Source organism: Diachasma alloeum, unplaced genomic scaffold (assembly GCF_001412515.2).
Source record: "Diachasma alloeum isolate Michigan unplaced genomic scaffold, Dall2.0 Dall_scaffold_00418, whole genome shotgun sequence".
Lineage (NCBI taxonomy): Eukaryota > Metazoa > Arthropoda > Insecta > Hymenoptera > Braconidae > Diachasma > Diachasma alloeum.
Window position 1 is genome coordinate 61846 of NW_021680557.1, and position 21304 is coordinate 83149.

General features: G+C 37.1%; 1 protein-coding gene across 11 annotated transcripts in view; it reads right to left on the bottom strand.

The window, feature by feature from the left end:
- LOC107042106 (xin actin-binding repeat-containing protein 2) overlaps positions 1-21304 on the bottom strand; it is a 233570-nt gene that overhangs the window by 50036 nt on the left and 162230 nt on the right. For 6 of the 11 annotated variants that reach the window (XM_015262987.1, XM_015262986.1, XM_015262989.1 and 3 more), the window contains 5 exons: positions 18876-18965; positions 18248-18334; positions 17987-18082; positions 4803-4898; positions 4422-4656 (listed from right to left, as the gene is read on the bottom strand). In XM_015262987.1, the coding sequence (XP_015118473.1) occupies positions 4422-4656; positions 4803-4898; positions 17987-18082; positions 18248-18334; positions 18876-18965 (604 nt within the window). Of the gene's footprint in view, positions 1-4421; positions 4657-4802; positions 4899-16804; positions 16889-17986; positions 18083-18247; positions 18335-18875; positions 18966-21304 lie in introns of all 11 variants that reach the window. The other 5 variants (XM_029126397.1, XM_015262994.1, XM_015262991.1 and 2 more) reach the window with 5 other exon arrangements.

Consider the following 21304-nt stretch of genomic DNA (forward strand, 5'->3'; position numbering starts at 1 on the left):
CTTTTCCACTCTAGCATATGAATTAATAGAATCAATTGAACTTTCAGCGTCACCAAAAAGTTAATTTTCACAGTCAGATGTATGTTCTATAAACAATGCGTTTGTCAATTTACCTCAATTATTGTACTTTGCGTATTTTTAATAATAACCTGGTGTCACTGAGATATTTGACGTTTATGAATTCTTCAATGCAACAAACCGTCGCCGAGGACCGATAGATAGCGTTCGGGGAAAATGTTTCGCAAAATTCTTTCCGATGTCTAGGATACGACATTCACAAAACAAACGAAAGTCGAAGTTTTATTAAAAATTTCGTAGTTATTCAATAATTTAACGAAAATAATATTCATTTGAAAATGGTTTCAAAGACAATGAAATTGATTCAACTCTTGGAAGCTCACTCAGAGTTATGGGACTCCAAAGCTTGTCCGACAAAGGACCAGGTGTACAACCAGAAAAATGACTTGTTTGAATGAAATGAAACTCTTCGTTTAATTTTTTTTTTCATTTGGCCCATCGGGCTCATTTGACTCATCAAACCCATTTGAGCCATCACACTTATCTAACTCAGACCCTTCAGACTCATCTGACCCTTCGGACTCTTGACTCATCGAACTCATTCGCGCCATTGGACTCATTTCACCCCTCTGACTCATTCGACCTATTCAACGCATCTGACCCTTTTAACTCATCCAACTCATGTCTGTAAGTTACCTGTATTAAATAAATTTTTATTAAATTCAAGAAAACGTTCATCTCATTCAAATAAATGAATCTTTCTTAATATGAATAAAATTATTTATTTGATTCAAACAAAGGGTTTATTTGGATCATTTACTTGATTCGAGTAATCCATTTCTCTGGGTGTACTTGTGATTCTTTTTTTTTTTATTATTGCACTTGAGATTCTTATGTAGTGTTTTTCATTTCGTTAATTTTAAATGGACAGCTTATGAAGCCTGGAAGGAATTCATCAAGCTGGCAGAGAGTTTTGCACTCATTTACAAGTCTGTCCTGAAGCCAAACTTTTGTTAATTTAACTTTCATGAATTCATGGAAAGAATAGAAACTAATATTGTGATTCTTGAATCGACAAAGTATTATCAATTATGATATTTGAGAATGTTTGTATCTCTTCCAAACAAAAATTCATTCTTTACTCTGGTAAAAATAGAAAGTTTATTATGTTAGGGGAGAGGGAGGTAAAATGGACTGGCTTCAATTGTCAATAACTCAAGGATGTCAGACTCTAACTTTTCGTTTTTTCTTTTACTATCAAGGTGTTTGTAAGATTCAAAATGACCGGCATTCAATTATTCATTTAAATTCAATATTTATTCGAGGCATACCCTTTTGTCACAAGCCACTGATTTAAAACGGTCTATTTCACTCCCTGCTTCCGTCGATGTAATAAATAGACAACACAATATCTCTGAAATAGACGGATTGAATCAATTTTGGTGTTATCATCCTTACAGGTCCTATGAACACTCATTCTGGGACTATGGAAATTCCCAAGAAGTTAGGACAAGAAACAGCTAAATTCTTATATTTTGCTAATGACCTGTTTGATTCGGTCAATAGTCATCTCTCATCCTCCTCCTCCCCCACTCCTCTACGCAGTGTAGTGACCCATGATAGTCCTCACCACGTGTTTTGGAAGAAGGCAAAGGAAGATATCAGCAAAATCCGCTTCGTTGATTCTACTTCTTTGAAGGCCAGCAAACCTCAACCACCAACTCTTGGAAACTGGATCAAAACACTCAAGGGGTACGAAAAGATATGGGAACTTCTGCAATCGAAAGGATTTAACGAGCTTACGCCGAGGCTACTTAATCAAGATTGCATGGAAAATCGATTCGGGCAGTATCGTTCTCATGGGGAACGAAATATTAGTCCTACTTGCTGGCAATTTGGGGGAATCCACAAATCTATCTTAGTTTCAGAGATGAGTGATAAAAAATCTTTCCACACAAATTGCGAAGATATTTGTGATGGTGAAGCATTATTCACATTGGAGGATTTGCTCATGGATGGGAATGAAGACTTGCTGGAGATTGACATCGATCCTGAGCTAGAGAACGTTCTTCCAGGTAATTCTAACTCTGATGATCCTAATAAAACTATTGAAGATCCTTCCCTGACACCTATTTGTGATCTTGTATCCCGAAAATTATTAGCAGGAGAACCTGCTAAGTCTTGTGCTCAATGTCAAATTTCATTCTTCCGTCCGGTGGTAGCGAAAAACAAAAATTCTCTCTTTGACGAAGCATCCTCCAAGATTCATAAAAAATTGAATCGAATTACGCCTGCAACGTGCCATCACCAGAAAATCAGCAGAGTTTTGTTGAAGAAGGTATCGGGGGCAATCGCAGCGGACTGGATTCTATGCAATGCGCACAAAAGTGCTTTAAATCAAGGAGCATTGAAGTTGATGATTGAAGAATTCCTTAATCGATGGGCAACATCAATCAATCGACATTTGAGTGGAAAATGATGAAACATGAAATATGATTTCATGTGTAAACAAACCACTGAAAAATACCAAAAGAAACTGAAGAAATCACAGAGAAATTAGGGTTGAATGTATCGATATTAATTAATTTATGAATATACAATTCTGCAGAGGAGTGATTAAACAATCAGGATAGATCTTATTCTGCCATAAAGTATCTGCCAGAGATCACTATCCTAATCATCTGCAGAGATAATAATTTAGTAAAACAATTGCTCTTTAATAAATTGATTTCTGTTCCAGCAGCATAGTTGCATTGATTTTTATATGTGGACGTCTGCATGAAATAGTATACTTTAGCACATTTTGAGGCCAAACTAATTTTGATAGGGTAAAAAATGACGTTGCTAGACAAGATAAAAAAAATTAACTTCGGTTTAAATGGGTGTTGCAAAGATGAAAACGGGTATATCTTGTAAACTAGAATCGGCAAAATAGTCCCTTGTTATACGGACGACCACATTTATTTATAGCCTATTTTCGTATATTTATTCCTCAATTTACAATTTTGCATATGTGATTGTAACCACGTGTTGGTTCTCCACCTGTCAAATTGATTCACGTGCCTTTTACGATCCTATTTCATGCGCATGCGCAGAATGTGACAGTGGCGCCGTGATGATAATAAACTGAAGCTTGCGGAGCATTCACTATTTTCAGGGGAGTTGGATGGTCCTGTATACTACCTCAGGTGCACCCAATCAGTCCGTAGGACCGAATTTTTTATATGTCAGTGATAAAATAGTAGATTGTCATCATGGGATAAAAGTATCATCTGTCGAATGTGGCTTTAATCACATTCGCCAGATCATGCTTTCATCGTCGTGTGACATACAATATTTTATGTTATTGGGCCCGAAAACCGGGATCTAACCGAGCGAAGCGAGGTTAGAATCGCGGTTTATCGGGCTTAATGACATAAACATCATTGTAGTGCACAGTCGGACACCTTTATTGAAGTCACTTTTCTACAATTATCGCATTTCTTAAAATGTGCCGTGTGTATTGCGCACTTCTCCTCTTCTCCTATATCTTCATCACACCAACCGAATTGAGCGCCATGATTCCACTGACACACTAGTAGGGCTGTTACACAGCCTGCTGAGAAAATTTCTAAAATCGGATTTTTTCTGACCATTTAAGACTGCTCATCTATTACATTCCATTCTAGCTCTCGTAAATTGGAATTCCCCGCATACAGTGTATTCAAAAAAAGGTCGATCACTAGAGGGATTGGATCACGTTTAATATCACTTTTTTGTGACATTTTTCAGAATTAATGCAACTTCAAACAACCAAGGTATCTAACGGTTGCAATTTGTTTACAAAACAAATTCTGTATTTTTTCCCTTTGTATAAGGTGCAGAATTTTGTAACTTCAATGAAGTCAGATTTTTTTCCAATATTTTGCATAATAATATGCGTTAATTAGTTTTTCAATTTTCCCCTGGATGAGGCATCAAAACAGTCTGAAAGTTTTACTACATCTTTTCCAGTCTCGAATCAATGCAATGCATATTTTTTCAATATTTCTGATACTAATTTTGGCGTAATAGATAAATAGGTTTGAGAAAAGGTGCGTCCGACTGTCAGTTCCCCCAACTTTTCCACCTATCGTCAAGGTACCACTGTTTTTCACTCCAGCAATTTTAGGATTTCCTTGTCACACTTTGGATTTTTTTATCGTTAAGTCCCATAGCGTCTATGAAATTCCTGCTCATCCAAATCATGTTCGAATGGTCGAAAGGCAATGACCAACTTAACTGTTCCACGGTTCAACTTGTTACAATGATGATCATTATTATTTGGATGAGAGTTATAGTCATCCGTGTTGTGCATGGTGAATAGAGTAATTTTACATTAAGATAATAGCTTAAATGGATTGGTTCCTTAAATTCATTCTTACCAGGTTGATCTGATTCTTCAACCGGTTTCGGCTGAAACAGCTCCTTGAAGTGCACTTTACAGTAGAGGATACAATCGTTGCTCTCGTAATTGTCGACATTCAGCTGCTTACTGCACTGTATACATCGGAAGCAGTTTTTGTGCCACACCAGTCCCTCGGCCTTCGTCTGTTCCATTTGGAATACGACCTTGTCACAGCTGCGGCAGTTGGGATTCGCATCGCCATTTTGGCCCACCTGGTAACACCATCAGGATGCAGGTTTAAAACAGCAACTTTTTTATGGGTGTATAAGGAGACCGTGACGTAATGCGAGGATGGAAGGCGATTATAGAATCGAGTTTTCCCCAATTTTGGAGGATTATGAGGGATATTCATACTTACGGAGTTTAATTGCTGATGGACTTTTGATGCATCCACGGAACGAACGTGGAGGATGTTTTTTTTAGTGAGGGCGTCGAATTTGTTGAAACTTGATTTCTGAAAAACGAAATGAAAGTTAGATGATTTCATGGATTTCGTAGGGGAAATTATGGAAATTGAGGGTAAATTATTCTTATAATTCAGTTCAATTCAGAAAAATGGATTTTGAGATGAAGGTCAAGTTCAAGTAATGTTCATACTGAGAGAAAAATAACTTAATATTGCAGAAATATGCTCTTGAACCAAGACAATAGCATAAATATTCGATCAAGTCATAATGGGTTTCAGTCATTAATATTTTTGGCTAATTTTCCGTTGTTTTGCCTCATTTCAAACCCTCATAAGCCCGAATCCTGCATTTCTGATGGCAAAAGACCTTGAACCGTTAAAAGTTATTCACCAGTTTCTCAAAAAATGTAAAATTAGAATTTGAAACACACAGTAGTTGAACAGAACTGTATTAAATAATTGTAGCAAATTGTAGCTACCTATTTGACTGTAAATAATCCATAAGCCCGAATCCTTTAATAAGGATTTAATTACAGTTTAGTCGATGTGTAACCGGTCTTTATCCAGTTCTAATCGGGTTTGTCGGAGTGTAGTTGGAGTTTAACCTAGGTTTGAACACGATTTAAGCGATGTTCAGTCGGTGTTTAACGTAGGTTTAATCAGGATTTTCCGAATTTGAGTCGAAAGCACGGACAAATATATATTCAATATAATAGAATGATCTAGAAGTTTTGAAGAGGTCAGATACGTAAAGCTGATGATGCTACCGTGTAACTCGATGAGTAATCATGCTATTGCCACCATTTTTTATCCGATTGGGAAAACATTAAAACCAACTGATCAAGACGTACACAGTAAAAAATCTGGTGTGGACTTGCTGGAACACCGACTGATGTTGAATTAACACCAGATTTTACATGCGATGTCCTGTGGTGGGGTGTAATTTTAAGACCGCAACTCCATACCGAAAACGGTGTGGACTCATTGGGACATCCATCAGTGTCAATTTAATACCAAATTTTTTACAGTGTAATTTGACCAATAGTGTTGATAATTTTTTCAATAACCGTAAAAAAATCTACTTCTGAAGGAAAAAATTGCATAAATAATGTGCTGTAACTCAACTACGAATGGTGTGATTCCCATTGTTGAGATATGCAGCAGCGTATCGGCCAAGAAAAGTTTTGACTCCCAACTGTCGGAAAACCGCGGGCTGCCAACTGTATTTATACAACGAAGCTACTTCTTTTATCATGGCGTCAGCTGATCATACATACACGAGGGAAACAGGAAAAATACAGGATACGATGTCCACTGAAGGAGAAAATAGTGTACAAAAGGATGGGATTAATCTAAACTATAAAGAGGGAGATGAATTATTGATTGAGCTCGTTCGATCTTCCCGAGTGGAAATTGCTTCAGGCCCACCTGAAGCACGATCAGAACTTGATCAGGTTTTTGTAAGGTGCGACTGATCCGGTGATTCCTGATGAGAACCTGACCAAGACGAGTATGGTTGAACTGAGGAGATTGTGGTCCTCAAATTTACCCCCACTTTTCCCAATCCCCACTACAATCGTTGTCTCCCACCTCTGATACTCAGGGCTACAATCTCCTCAGTCCGACAGTAAACCGATGTTTTCAGCGGTGCACATAGTTACAGGAATAACGACACTGGATTGGTCGAAAACGTACCGACTGGTGCCATCTTTCAATCGGTCACATAGAAGTGAACCTTAAACTTGTAACTGTAAAGTCAGCTGTTGTAAACGAAAAGTGAATCCCGTAAACGAAAAGGTACTTTTCGTTTACAACTTTAAAAGTGACGAAAAGTGCCACTTTTCGCACAAAAATCTGTAAACGAAAAGGGACTTTTCCAAGCACGTATTTCAAAATAGTATATTTCGTAACGAGTGCAAAAAAGTGTTTTTTGGCGAGTGGGAGGTTTATATCACGAGCCGAAGGCGATTGATATAATCCCACGAGCTAAAAAACAATTTTTCACGAGTTACGAACAATATTTTTCACCACAATGTGGCGGAAATTGGACTTTCACGTACAATAATTTCCATGGCCGTCGGACATGGCCATCGGACATGGCCGACGGCCATGGCGTGGCCATAGGTATTTTGGAATTCGTGCCCATTTTCCATGGCCGTTGGCCATCAAATAAATAAATAAATAAATAAATGAATAATAGAATTTTGCTCATTACTCGAAAAATGAACAATTTTCCCACATTGACGGAAATTATGTTTTTTTCTCTATATGCTTCGGTATAATTGAGAAATAGGGGGTTAAATTCAGAAGATGTTCTATAATAAAATAAATGAATAAATAAATTAATAATTGAAAGATGAATAATTTTTCAACATTGAGGTAAATTATGACTTCGCTGTATATAAAATATACGAGTCATGTAATGGTTATATGCGATGCATGTGAAGTTCGAATGGAGGTCAAATTGATATTATACGGAAGTCAGATGGGGATTATGTGAAGGGTATATGAGGGTTATGTGTTGTTGGTATGTAGGACACATATAGGTTGTGTGAAGGTCGTGTAGGTCATAGCCAGGTTATATGGAAATTATATGAATGTCAGATGCAGGCTTTATGAAGGTGACGTGAAGGTTATAACGAGGTTGCGTGAGGGTTATGTGAAGGTCGTATAAAGATTGTACAAAGCTCATGTGAAGGTTATATCGGTCATATGCAGGTTATATGGGAGTTATGGGGAGGTTACATACAGGCTTTATGACGATCATAAGGAGGTAGGATGAAGTTCATGTGAAGGTCATATGAGGGATCTATGAAGGTCATAGGAAGGTCACGGAAAAGTTATGTGGGGTATTTAAGGGTCATGAAAAGGCCCTGTATGTAAGGTCAAATGAAAGGTATACAAGGCGCATGTGAAGGTAAAAAATCATTGACATTATATAGAAGATATATGCAGGTCGTATAAAAGTTATATGGAGGTTAGGTGAGAGTCATATGGAGGTCACGTAAGTAACCCTTATGTGAAGGTCGTGTGAAGGTTGTACAAAGCTCTTGTAGGGCTCCTGCATATGACCTTCATAAAGCCCTCATATGACCTTCATCCCACCTCCTTATGACCTCCATAAAGCCTGGATGTAACCTCCCCATAACTCCCATATAACCTGCATATGATGTATATAACCTTCACATGAGCTTTGTACAATCTTCACACGACTTTCACATAACCCTCACGTAACCTCCTTATGACCTCTCCGTGACCTTCATAGAGCCTGCATCTGACCTCCAGATAATTCTCATATAACCTGCATATGACGTACATAACCTTCAAATGAGCTTTATACAATCTTCATACGACCTTCTCATAACCCTTACGTAACCTCCTTATGCCCTTTCCGTGACCTTCATGGAGCCTGCATCTGCATCACCTCCATATAATTCCCATATGACCTGTAAATGACCTGCATGACCTCTACAAGAGCTTTGAACAGTCTTCGTACGACCTCTTCATAACCCTTACGAGACCTCCATATGACTCACACCTAACCTCCATATAACGTTTATACGACCTGCATATATCTTCTATATACTGTCAATGATTCTTTACCATCACATGCGCCTTGTATGCCTTTCATTTGACCTCACATAGCCTTCTCATGACCCTTAAATACCCCATATAACTTTTCTGTGAAGGTCCTATGACCTTCGTAGAGCCCTCATATGACCTTCACATGAACTTCATCCCACCTCCTTATGATCGTCATAAAGCCTGCATGTAACCTCCCCATAACTCCCATATGACTTGTATATAACTCACATAACCTTCACATGAGCATTGTACAATTTTCATACGACCTGCACGTAACCTCTATATGAACTTTACGTAACCCTCACATAACCTCCATGACTTGCCCGTAACCTTTCCATGACCTTCATAAAGCCCTCATATGACTTTCACATGATCTTCATCCCACCTCCTTATGACCTCCATAAAGCCTGCATATGACCTCCACATGAAGCTCATATAACCTGCATATGACCTACATAACTTTTACATGAGCATTGTACAATTTTCATGCGACCTGCACGTAACCTCTATCTGACCTTCTCATGACCCTTAAATACCCCATATAACTTGCCATGACCTTCCTATGACCTTCATAAATCCCTCATATGACCTTCACATGAACTTCATCCCACCTCCTTATGACCTTCATAAAGCCTGCATATGACCTCCACATAACTCCCATATAACCTGCATATGACCTACATAACCTTCACATGAGCTTTGACGGATCTTCATACGACCTTCACATAACCCTCACGTAACCTCCACATGCTCTTCACATGACCTTCATGAAACCTGCATCTGACCTCCAGATTAATTCTCATATAACCTGCATATGACGTACATAACTTTCACATGAGCTTTGTACAACCTTCATACGACCTTTACATAACCCTCACGTGACCTCCATATGGCTCTCACCTAACCTCTATATAACTTTTATACGACCTGCATATATTTTCTATATAATTTCAATGATTCTTTACCTTCACATGCGCCTTGTATGCCTTTCATTTCACCTCACATAGCTNGTAACCTCTATCTGACCTTCTCATGACCCTTAAATACCCCATATAACTTGCCATGACCTTCCTATGACCTTCATAAATCCCTCATATGACCTTCACATGAACTTCATCCCACCTCCTTATGACCTTCATAAAGCCTGCATATGACCTCCACATAACTCCCATATAACCTGCATATGACCTACATAACCTTCACATGAGCTTTGACGGATCTTCATACGACCTTCACATAACCCTCACGTAACCTCCACATGCTCTTCACATGACCTTCATGAAACCTGCATCTGACCTCCAGATTAATTCTCATATAACCTGCATATGACGTACATAACTTTCACATGAGCTTTGTACAACCTTCATACGACCTTTACATAACCCTCACGTGACCTCCATATGGCTCTCACCTAACCTCTATATAACTTTTATACGACCTGCATATATTTTCTATATAATTTCAATGATTCTTTACCTTCACATGCGCCTTGTATGCCTTTCATTTCACCTCACATAGCTTTCTCATGACCCTTAAATACCCAATATAACTTTCCCGTGACCTCCCTATGACCTTCATAAATCCCTCATATGACCTTCACATGAGCTTCATCCCACCTCCTTATGATCGTCATAATGTCTGCATGTAACCTCCCCACAACTCCCATATAACCTGCATATGACCGATATAACCTTCACATGAGCTTTGTACAATCTTCATACGACCTTCACATAACCCTCACGCAACCTCCTTATGACCTTCACGTCATCTTCATAAAGCCTGCATCTGACATTCATATAATTTCCATATAACCTGGCTATGACCTACATGACCTTCACACAACCTATATGTGTCCTCCATACCAACAACACATAACCCTCCTATACCCTTCACATAATCCCCATCTGACCTCCGTATAATATCAATTTGACCTCCCTTCGAACTTCACATGCATCGCATATAACCATTACATGACTCGTATATTTTATATACAGCGCAGTCATAATTTACCTCAATATTGAAAAATTATTCATCTTTCAATTATTAATTTATTTATTCATTTATTTTATTATAGAACATCTTCTGAATTTAACCCCCTATTCCTCAATTATACTGAAGCATATAGAGAAAAAAACATAATTTCCGTCAATGTGGGAGAATTGTTCATTTTTCGGGTAATGAACAAAATTCTATTATTCATTTATTTATTTATTTATTTATTTGGTGGCCAACGGCCACGGAAAACGGCCACGAATTCCAAAATACCTATGGCCACGCCATGGCCGTCGGCCATGTCCGATGGCCATGTCCGACGGTCATGGAAATTATTGTACGTGTTTAGGCACGCGGAGCGTGCCGAAAATTTCACTTTTCGTCACAGCGTGATGAAAAATATTGTTCGACACATGTGAGACGGGAATTTTCAGCTCGTGTGGTTGGCAGCCCTCGGCTTGGCGTCGCGCCGCCAACTTCACACTCGTAAAAATTCCGTCTCACTCGTATCGAAATATACTACACGTTTACTTGTCGCTTACGAGTAAACGAACAGTGCGCTTTCATTTATTCGTAAAAGTCAAACGACAATAAACGGCAACCGGGTAGGCAGGAAAGACAATCACAAAGTTCCAACGATTATGAGAGTCAAACAAAAGGAACAGAAAGAAAAATCGTCGAGGGTGTAACGGGAAACGGATCCTCGCGAGGTATAACTTTGACCCTCACGGGGCAAGATCCTTGGGAAATATGACCTGTACCATACTGATAGACAGGATTAGTTATTGTTAACAAATGAATTTGGTTGAAGGCTAGGGTCTATTTAGTCTCACCAAATGTTCATTCGTTAATAGTTAACGAATGCATATTTGAGAAGTCTTGTTTGACTCGACTGTCACCTTTCAAGCGAACCATTCGTTAACGATTAGCGAATATTTATTTGGTCATATTCAACTTTACCATTCGTTAATAGTCAACGAATCTCGTTTGGAATAAGGGGCATTCTTCGTCAAGTGGGCCACCCATTTTCATCATGTCTGCAAATTAATTTGAGACTTTCCTCACGTGATTTCTATATTTTTTTGGGATTTTTGAGATTTTTTTCAGATTTTTAATGCTAATAGAAACCCAGGTTTCTGACAGACGACCGATTTTTTGTTTAATTCACTCACAAGTTACTCCTAAAGGAAAAAAAAAATTAATACAAAAAATAGTATATTTCGATACAAGTGCGACGGGGTGGCAACGAGTGTGAAGTTGGCAACCCGTGGCGAAGCCGAGGGCTGCCAATCACACGAATTAAAACACCCCGTCGCACGTGTATCCGAACTATATTTTTCATCACGCTGTGACGATAAGTGAACTTTTCGGCACGCTCCGCGTGCCTAAAAGTCCAATTTCCGCCACATTGTGAGAAAATATTATATTTCGTAACGAGTGCAAAAAAGTGTTTTTTGGCGAGTGGGAGGTTTATATTACGAGCCGAAGCGAGTGATATAATCCCACGAGCTAAAAAACATTTTTTCACGAGTTACGAACAATATTTTTTTTTTTCACAGAAAAGTTCACTTTTCGTCACAGCGTGATGAAAAATATTGTTCGTAACTCGTGAAAAAATGTTTTTTGCACTCGTTACGAAATATATTATTTTGTTAGTGATGTTACGTTCAGCGAGTGCCGAATTTACTAGTAATTAAACAAAAAGTCGAACCTTGTAAACGAAAAGACTTTTTGTTTACTAGTAAACGAAAAGGCACTTTTCGACACGGGCTGAACGTAGCAGCAGTGACAAAAAAATCTATTTTTTTCTCAGCTTTCCNGCGAGTGATATAATCCCACGAGCTAAAAAACATTTTTTCACGAGTTACGAACAATTTTTTTTTTTTTCACAGAAAAGTTCACTTTTCGTCACAGCGTGATGAAAAATATTGTTCGTAACTCGTGAAAAAATGTTTTTTGCACTCGTTACGAAATATATTATTTTGTTAGTGATGTTACGTTCAGCGAGTGCCGAATTTACTAGTAATTAAACAAAAAGTCGAACCTTGTAAACGAAAAGACTTTTTGTTTACTAGTAAACGAAAAGGCACTTTTCGACACGGGCTGAACGTAGCAGCAGTGACAAAAAAATCTATTTTTTTCTCAGCTTTCCAATGAAAATATTTGTAGATTTTTTCAGGTAGAAATAAGCACTAAAAATGCGAAAAAACTGAAAAAAAGCGTAAAAACCAGATTTTAGTTCTTCGGGCCGAGTTAATTTCGATGAAAAAATTCAAGGAGACTTCTTTTATTATATTTATTTTCCTGTTTCATAGGGGGAAAAAATTGAAAAGTGAATTCAATGAGGCTTTTCGCTTACTTGACTGCTTGTAATACACTTTGAACTTTCAAGAAGTGCTGAAAATGGCATTCCAGAGTGGAATGAGTGGAAATTCCTAAGAAAACAGCTCAATAGAATATGTTCCTCCAAGTTATAGATTTAGAACAGTTCTGTAACGATTATTCCAGTCAAATTAAAAAAATTCTGCAGTGAAATAATCATCTAATCAATTGAAAATAACAAAAACCGACTTGTTGGATTGAAATTTTCAAAAAAAGAGAAATTACGGTTTAATATTCAAAAATTTGTCATGTTCTACAAGTGAATATCGGTTTACAACAGTGAATAATTTACAGCAATAATTTATAATCACTTTCTTCTTTTCTGCCTTCTCGAAGAGATTTTTCCGTCAGAAATTGTTGTAGCAGTTGTGGTTTCCTTCTTGTTTCTCGGGGACAGGTCGTAGTCTTCAGCAAATAAAAATTTCCTCAAAATCAGTTTGTCATTGTTATCATTTGGAATAACACTGTGATACTTTTCAGTATCTGGTACAGGTTTCGAATTCGCGAAGCGGATAGCCAAATCAGCTGCTGTTTTCGAATGATCTTCTTCTGGACTGAAAATTACATGAGTTTTTTCAGAATGTAATTTAAGCCAATTGTATAGAGCTTGGGGATTCAGAATTCGCTCAGCTGGATTAGCTGCTTGAAGGCTAGCCCTTCATGTTGCCACCTATTCCGTCGTAAGCGCCTTTCCCATGTGCTGTTTCGAAGAAGTGCCACTCTGCAGGGATTCCAAAGTCTTCCTGATGTTTAGAGATGTTCGTGAAATTAAATCTGTTTTTAAAATGTTGAGCAGCACCATCAGTAAAGTAAATGATTTTCTCCAGTTTGATTATTTCCTTGAGATATTCAATGATTTTTTGTTGAAAAGTGTGGTGTAGTGTGGCAAATCATCAGACAGCACGACAAGCGATCCATGGCATAAGATGGTTTTTTTAACTGAAAAATTCCTCGATAATTTAGTACCAGTTTCGTCCATTGGTTGGCGTGCTAGTCAGGGTTCGAATCCTGAACGAGAGCCATTTTTTGTGGGAAAATTATATTTTTAAAAAATAGAGATTATTACATGAATGAAAAAAATCATAATTTGAAAAATATTGCATGTTTCATTAATTCCAAAATCTATGATATACATAATATCAGTTATTTATTTGTTTTCCATGGAATTCCGATCAAACACTTGTAAGAATTTCTTTACATTTCTTAATTTTTCAGAGAGCATTACAAACGGTCAAGTAAGCGAAAAGCATCAGTGAGCTCACTTTTTAATTTTTTACCCTATGAAGGGCTGGCGATCCCATAATTCCCTTTTCACAGGAAAATAAATATAATAAAAGAAGTCTCCTTGAATTTTTTCATCGAAATTAACCCGGCCCGAAGAACTAAAATCTGGTTTTTACGCTTTTTTTCAGTTTTTTGGCATTTTTAATGCTTATTTCTACTTGAAAAATTTTTAAAATATTTTCATTAGAAAGTTGAGGAAAAAATAGATTTTTTATGTATTTGAAAATTTTTTTTTTCTCTAGGAGTAACTTGTGAGTGAATTAAACAAAAAATTCGGTCATTTGTTTAAAACCGGGGTTCCTACTAGCATTAAAAATCTGAAAAAAATCTTACAAATTCCCAAAAAATATAAAAATTAAGTGAGAAAAGTCTCAAATTAATTTGCAGACATGATGAAAATGGATGGTCCACTTGACAAAGAATGCCCCATAAATGAATCATTCTATCAGTGCACATTTGACCCTCGCAAGGTGCAACCGATACTGCACTGATAGTAGGGTTAAGGGATTTTCTACCAGTTATTTACCATTTAGAGGTAAATGACCAGTATTCTACTTTGTACCGTAGAAAACTCCGATTTTCAGTGAACGACCCAACTCTGATCTCCGCTTCGAGGGCTTAGAGAAATGGAACGACGAAAATCTCAACACCTGGTTCATGAAGAAATCATGTTCTTAGTCAAGTATTGTTTATAAAATTTGGAAAAATTACAATAGGGACTCGAATGATAAATGAAAGCATTTATGAAATCTAAAATGTCCTGGGATGGGATAAACAATGAAAGAAAAATAATTAAAGATTTTTGAGTGGTGGAGGGGGAAGTTGACTCGCGTATAATATGGTAGTAGCGTACCCGTTCTCGGGTACGGGACGCAATTGCCTCCATTGATCCTCGCCTTCACCTCGGATTATAAAGTCGCATTCGTTAGATAATACTTTTATCACCTGATGACATAATATACTATTGTTATTTTTTGGGAGATATTCTGAATATGGGAGATATTCAGTTTCAATTATGATTTTTCAAGTAATCGTTGAAAAATCGATTTTTTTATGCGGTTTGAGCTATATATATTGAGAAAAGCGGGGATTGTTTGAGACATCTCCACACTTTTTTGGCTCAACCAAAAATATGATCCGTAGCTAGAAATGTAGCTTACTTCGTCCGGCTGCGGCTGAATTGGATCATAGCTGCTTTTTCAGTTCGAAAATGCGATAAAACATAATGCAAATTTGTGAGTTGGTTTGACAACCATACCGCTATGAACTTGTCTCCCAATGACGGAGGTTACCTGTCAGAACAGCTCGCATATATATTACCACTTTTTTCAATATATTAGCACCACCCTGGCTGCAAGCGGCCGGGATGTTGATACCCTTTTTCTTGTCAGATTCGATATTCTCCTTTTATTTTCAATTAATCATTTATAATCTTTCTCATTGCAAAAAGCAATATGACCGACGAGAATCATATATCCCCATTTATTAGCTGTTAAATTTTCATATTATAAATTATTTGCTGACGTTCTAATTCTTGTGCTCACACTTTAGAGTGTGAATTTCTGGAATTCAATGATTGTTGATACTCTGGTAAAAGTGCGTGCCCACTGTTATCAATTTTTTGTTAGTTCACATAATAATTCAACTAGTCTGTTGTTCATCTCATCAACATAATTCCGTGTTTAGAATATTGTCATCTCGTGTTTTCAACACCAAATTAAAAATTAAAACTTCATTTGAGATATTAAGTTACAACTTCTTTTTGTTCATATCAGAAATTTTGTACTTGGATATTAATATTATTTGTTCAAAGCAAAAAAATCAACCATCATTTTTACTATATTGCATTCAGATTCTCCTATCCTCGACGTCAAAAATGGGAAATAATCTCATAATTCTAGCTATGAGTTCTAATCAACTTTGTTCGAAGAAAACGTTAGTAAATGCAATATTAAGAGGGTAGAATTATTCCATTCTCCTTTGACCGAAATGATTTGGATAATTACGATTCGTTTATTCATGTTTCATAGAATGGTATTCAATTTTCTTTTTTTTGCTAGGCGAGTTTTATCCGCCATGTTCGAAACTTTGAGAACTTGAATTTGATTTAGTGGCAATGTACAGAAATTATTGGAGTCTATATTCACGATAATAACATGAAATTCTTTTGATCTCCTATAAAAAAATTTCGAAAAAAATATTGAAAAAAAAGACTATACACATACATACATACACCATCTAAAAATAGAATATTCAAACTTTTTAGACCATATTTAGTTACCCTGACAGAAGAAACCGTAAACTTAAATTTGAATAAATTCAACGCGTTCATTCGCATGCACCAATATAGTACTTGCATTTTCATTGCAATTTTGAACATAATAGTGAAGAACATCATTGCGAACCATTGAATTATTCTCGATGAAATTTCTCGTCAACGAGGAACATTTTTCGAGTTCATCTCTCCACCGAAAAAATACTGAATTAGAGAATAGCTTTTACCCTTCGTATGAAGTCTTTTTCATTTACTAAAATATGTGCGGATTAACTTTAATAAATAAGTGAATTGATAAAGCATGATAGACCGTAGGCGAACAAACTTCCTGGTGAAATTGATAATCGTGACAAAAAAGACTACAAGGTGAGAAAAAAATGATAGTTCCCATCACCACGTGATGACAATAATTCTGTTGTTTTCCTTGGCACCTTACCTCGACTCCAAAGAACTTCGGACGTGATCTCGATTCCTGCTCAATGCTTCTCGCTAAATTTGCCAAACTACAGTAGGATGCTCTCTATAGTTTTAATAGTCAGTAGTTTTTTCGAACAAACAGAAGACCGGAATGCTATTTTAGTAATCAAATCAACTGATGAAAGCATAAATGCGGTCTGCGCTATTACTTTTGTCTGCCAACTTAGCGAATTTTTTTTTGATCCAGAAATAAAACAATATTATAAAGAACTTGAAATTAAAGACTGATTCACTTGTTAAGAATGAGCTTTACATCTTGCCAGAGAATAAATACAGCATGTTCACAGACAAAAGCTATCTTATGAGAACTTGAGAAGTAATCGAAAAAGATTATGATTATCACAGTACCGCACAGAATTTCAAAAATTAAAAAGAAAGGAAAAGAATGCGACAAATCAAGAAATAACCAAAAATTTCCTACAAGGAAACAAAGGCTGACAACCCTCCTAACTCTGAAACTACCCTCGTGGAATAGGGTCGTCAGATTTTGACAAATTATGACATAAAATATGAAATTATGTCAAAAAATGAGAAAATTGATAGATTTTTACATAATTTCATAGAATTTGATAAAATATGTCCGATTCTGTCAGAAATTGCATCGTCATATACTGACAGCAGATGTCATGTTATGTCAACTCTATAAAACGATATAAACTGACAGATTTTTACATTTTTTATCATTTTCCCCCCGAAAATGACATTGTTCCTCATGATATGACAATAATATTTTCGTCAGATTTTTACATATTGCCAGGGCTCATCAAATGTCAGAATTTCTTAGAAAATGACTTATTTTGTCATAATATGATATATTTTTTTATGTCATTTTCTGTCCTATTTCAGCTTGTCATAAACTGTCTGAATCCGTCAATCAATGTCATAACCTAACAGAAAATGTCATAATATCATAGATTATATGATATTTATGATGAGAAATTCTTCATAATTTCATTTTATGTCATAATTTGTCAAAATCTGACGACCCGATTTCCACGAGGGTACTGATTGAATTTTTTAATTTCAAATTATTTCTATTTTTTGGCGAAAACTTGTCTGGATTCCCAATGGCATCGGCCCTGTTCAATTGTTATTCGAATTTAAATCAAGCTCTCACATGTCCCTACCTAATTGTACTTACAAGAGCTGTGACAGAGACTCTAGCAAAGACCGACGCATCTTTAGTAAATTTCCTCGCTCTGTCGTTGACCCTGAGGTCATCCATTGATTTAGCTTTCTGTTCATGCCATCCAGAAAATATTAATCATCAATCACTTTGGTGAATAATGGGTTATTAGCGATAAAAGCATTTGATTTAATATATAAATACAAATTATTATAAATTAATTAATTACTGCGATCAATAGAAGCATAAATAAATCCTCAAGGGACAGCGACGTACCTCCTGCGCCTCCATGCTCGGTTTTCCATGTCCTGTCGTCGCGTAATCCACCTCGTTTGCATTCGATATGTCACCAAAGCTTCGGCACTGTTAGGCAACAGGAAGCTAGTGTTAGTGACAAGTGATGCTGAAGCGAATTGATGGATTATTTAAAAACTGGTGTAACCAGTGCTCTTATCAATGACGTTCATGGTGGATATAAACTGTGAGCCTTCGCGTTATTTAATGAGAGTGTAGGCTCTATCACATGAATTAATTGAATATTTTATGAGTTATACATGAATTATTCAATTAATTAATTTCAATGATTTTTTGGCTAGTTATTATTATTATTTTTTACATAAATTCAAGGGCAAAGCAAATAAAGAATGTTCCAATTTCGTTTCTGTATTCATTCTCAACTCCTAGAGAAAATGATGAAAAAATTTTGTGTGCACCACCAAAAATGATAAATTGTTTCTTGTTTCTAGCTGCAAAAAATTCACAAATCAGTACTGATTTATATTAAGCTCCCTCGTTTTTTTAAGAATGTCAGGCGCATTCCGTTTTTCATTGCACAGACGTGTAAAAACCGTTGAAAAGATCTCATACATGCTCTAACCAGTAAACCATACTGTACGCCACTTACCAACTGTTTGATGGACACTCCGGTCTCGATTACTTCCTTGTTCGACTTTTCGTTCTCGTTCCTACTCGTCTCTGACACATAGCACTGTGTCTATGTCATGCAAACATGAATTTTTTAGATCATTCAACATAAGAAGGATAAAACGGGGACGGAAAACGGATCAGTTGGTAGAATCATTCCATGCAGAAGAAATCACAATGAATAAATTCAATTGAAGAATTATTTAAAGTCTAATTATGAGTGGATGAGGGAGACGAACAGAGGATTTTTAAAAGAATTTAATGAGTAAAGTTTGGTGAGGACATTGTCATTGTATTCAGCGGCACTTTGTAGTTAATTTTATTCAGGATCGAATCACTCATTGTTGCTGCAAATTTTGAATGACATGAATAAACCGCGTTGGATGGATATACAGTGAAAACAGTGCAAAAAATAGTATGTTTTGTTACAAGTACGGCAAGTGTACTTCTCCAAGTCCACGATTACCACACCATTTTTTATGACACCTGTCGAGTTCACTGTTTGGGACGGTACTGGGAGTAAACTTATTACTTTTGCGCACGAAGTGCGTAAAGTTCAGAGGACGTACGTCGTCAAAGATTCGCTGGTGAACACTTGTCCTTTACTTCAATAAAAGTAAGAGTCAACAAGGCAATCAAAGAAATATAAGAGAATAGAATAGAACGGCACTTTATATAGCGTTTCCCATCTTAAGACATCACGGGATATGGTTGCGTAGGATTTTGGAGTACGTAGAAGGGGAACGAGGATGATTCGCGATACACAAAAAAAAAAACATGTCAATTTGAGACTTATGATCCCAAATTGAGATTTTCGATAGTCTCAAGTTGAGACTTGAAAATCTGAATTTGAGGATTAAAAATCTAAATTTGAGACTTGAAATGTCCATTTGGAAGCATTCAAATATTACGTCACGAAATCAACGAACCCCCCCCCCCCCCCNCCCCCCCCCCCTACTTCATGTATAGAGAACAATTTTGTATTTTTTTTAGTGTCAAAAAAAAAATCACGTGAATAATCAATTCTTTCTTCGATACTTTTGAATATGTCAACTTATTATCACACCATTCAAAAAATAATTTCTGTTTGCGAATTGTTGGCATACCTAAGAGAAAAAAAAATCTTCGAATGATTAGTCGCATGGGTAGGTGAAATGAATTTTCATTAAATGGAGTGAAGGATCATTTAAAAACCCTGGTACGAACAGATGTTGTTAATCAATGAACGCTTCATCGCTCCATTCTTCATCTTCGTCGTCTTCAATATTACATGTGACTGCCAAAAGTTCCCTTTGACGGTTGACGGCAATTCGCACAGAATGCACATTTGGAATAACTGCCATCATACCGGAGTGTCGCTGCTGCTCTTTCAAATTTCAGAGATATGCATAATAAACCTTACATTTTTAGCTTTTTTTCTAGGTTGATGTCCAGTTTTCTTTTCGCGGACGGATGAAAAATAGTACTTTTCGTCACTAGGCCGAAAGATACGAGCCAACACTGTAATCATATGAGCTAGAAAAGTTTTTTTACGCCATATGACGAACGATATTTTTTGTTATATCGGCTGTAAGGAACGATTCACGTCCGTAAAACGCTGCCTTGTGGCCGGAATGACAAAAAGGTGCATTCCTGGTGTTTGAAATTAAAAAAAAAGAATATGGTGTGATATCACAATCTAAGCAATACCCCCTCTCCCCTACGTCACATTCGTCACGGAATGCAGATCCCCCTCCCCCCCCCCAATCGCGTGACGTAATATTTATTTTTTTCATATGCTTCCATTTGATTCTTCTGAAAGTCCCGATTTGAGACTGAAAAATCTTAATAACTTCAGACTTTCAAATCTTAAGTTGAGAATTTCAGAACTCAATTTTAAATTTTTGAAAGTTTCAATTTAAGACTTCCATATGTCTCCATTTGAGATCATAAATCTCAAATTCAAAAAATGGATAATCCAGTTGTACGCATGCCGTGTCGGAAAAAAGCACTTTAAGCACACCAAGCCGTGCAGAAAAGCAATGTTCGTGTCACGGGACCTGAGAAACCACATTTTCGTGGCGCTGCGCGCCTCGAAATTCGCACAGGGCGCACATTTGGAATAACAAAACGTTCGTGCGCTGTGCGCCACGAAATTGGCGTTTTTCAGGTCCCTCGACACGAAATAGTATATTACGTGCTAAGGCGGAGAAGTGCTGAATTCAACGCTGGTGGAGTACAGGCGCACGAGTTCGGCGGCCTCGTCTCCGACTCACGTGCCTCGTGCGCCTGTACTCCACCAGCGTTGAATTCAGCACTCGACGCCGAAGCGCGTATACTATTTTTTATTGCAAAAAGCCCGTGGGGGTTGGGGGTGGGGGCGTGGAGCGGGGTCCAGGGGGCGCAGCCCCCGCGCGGGGGGGGGGGGGG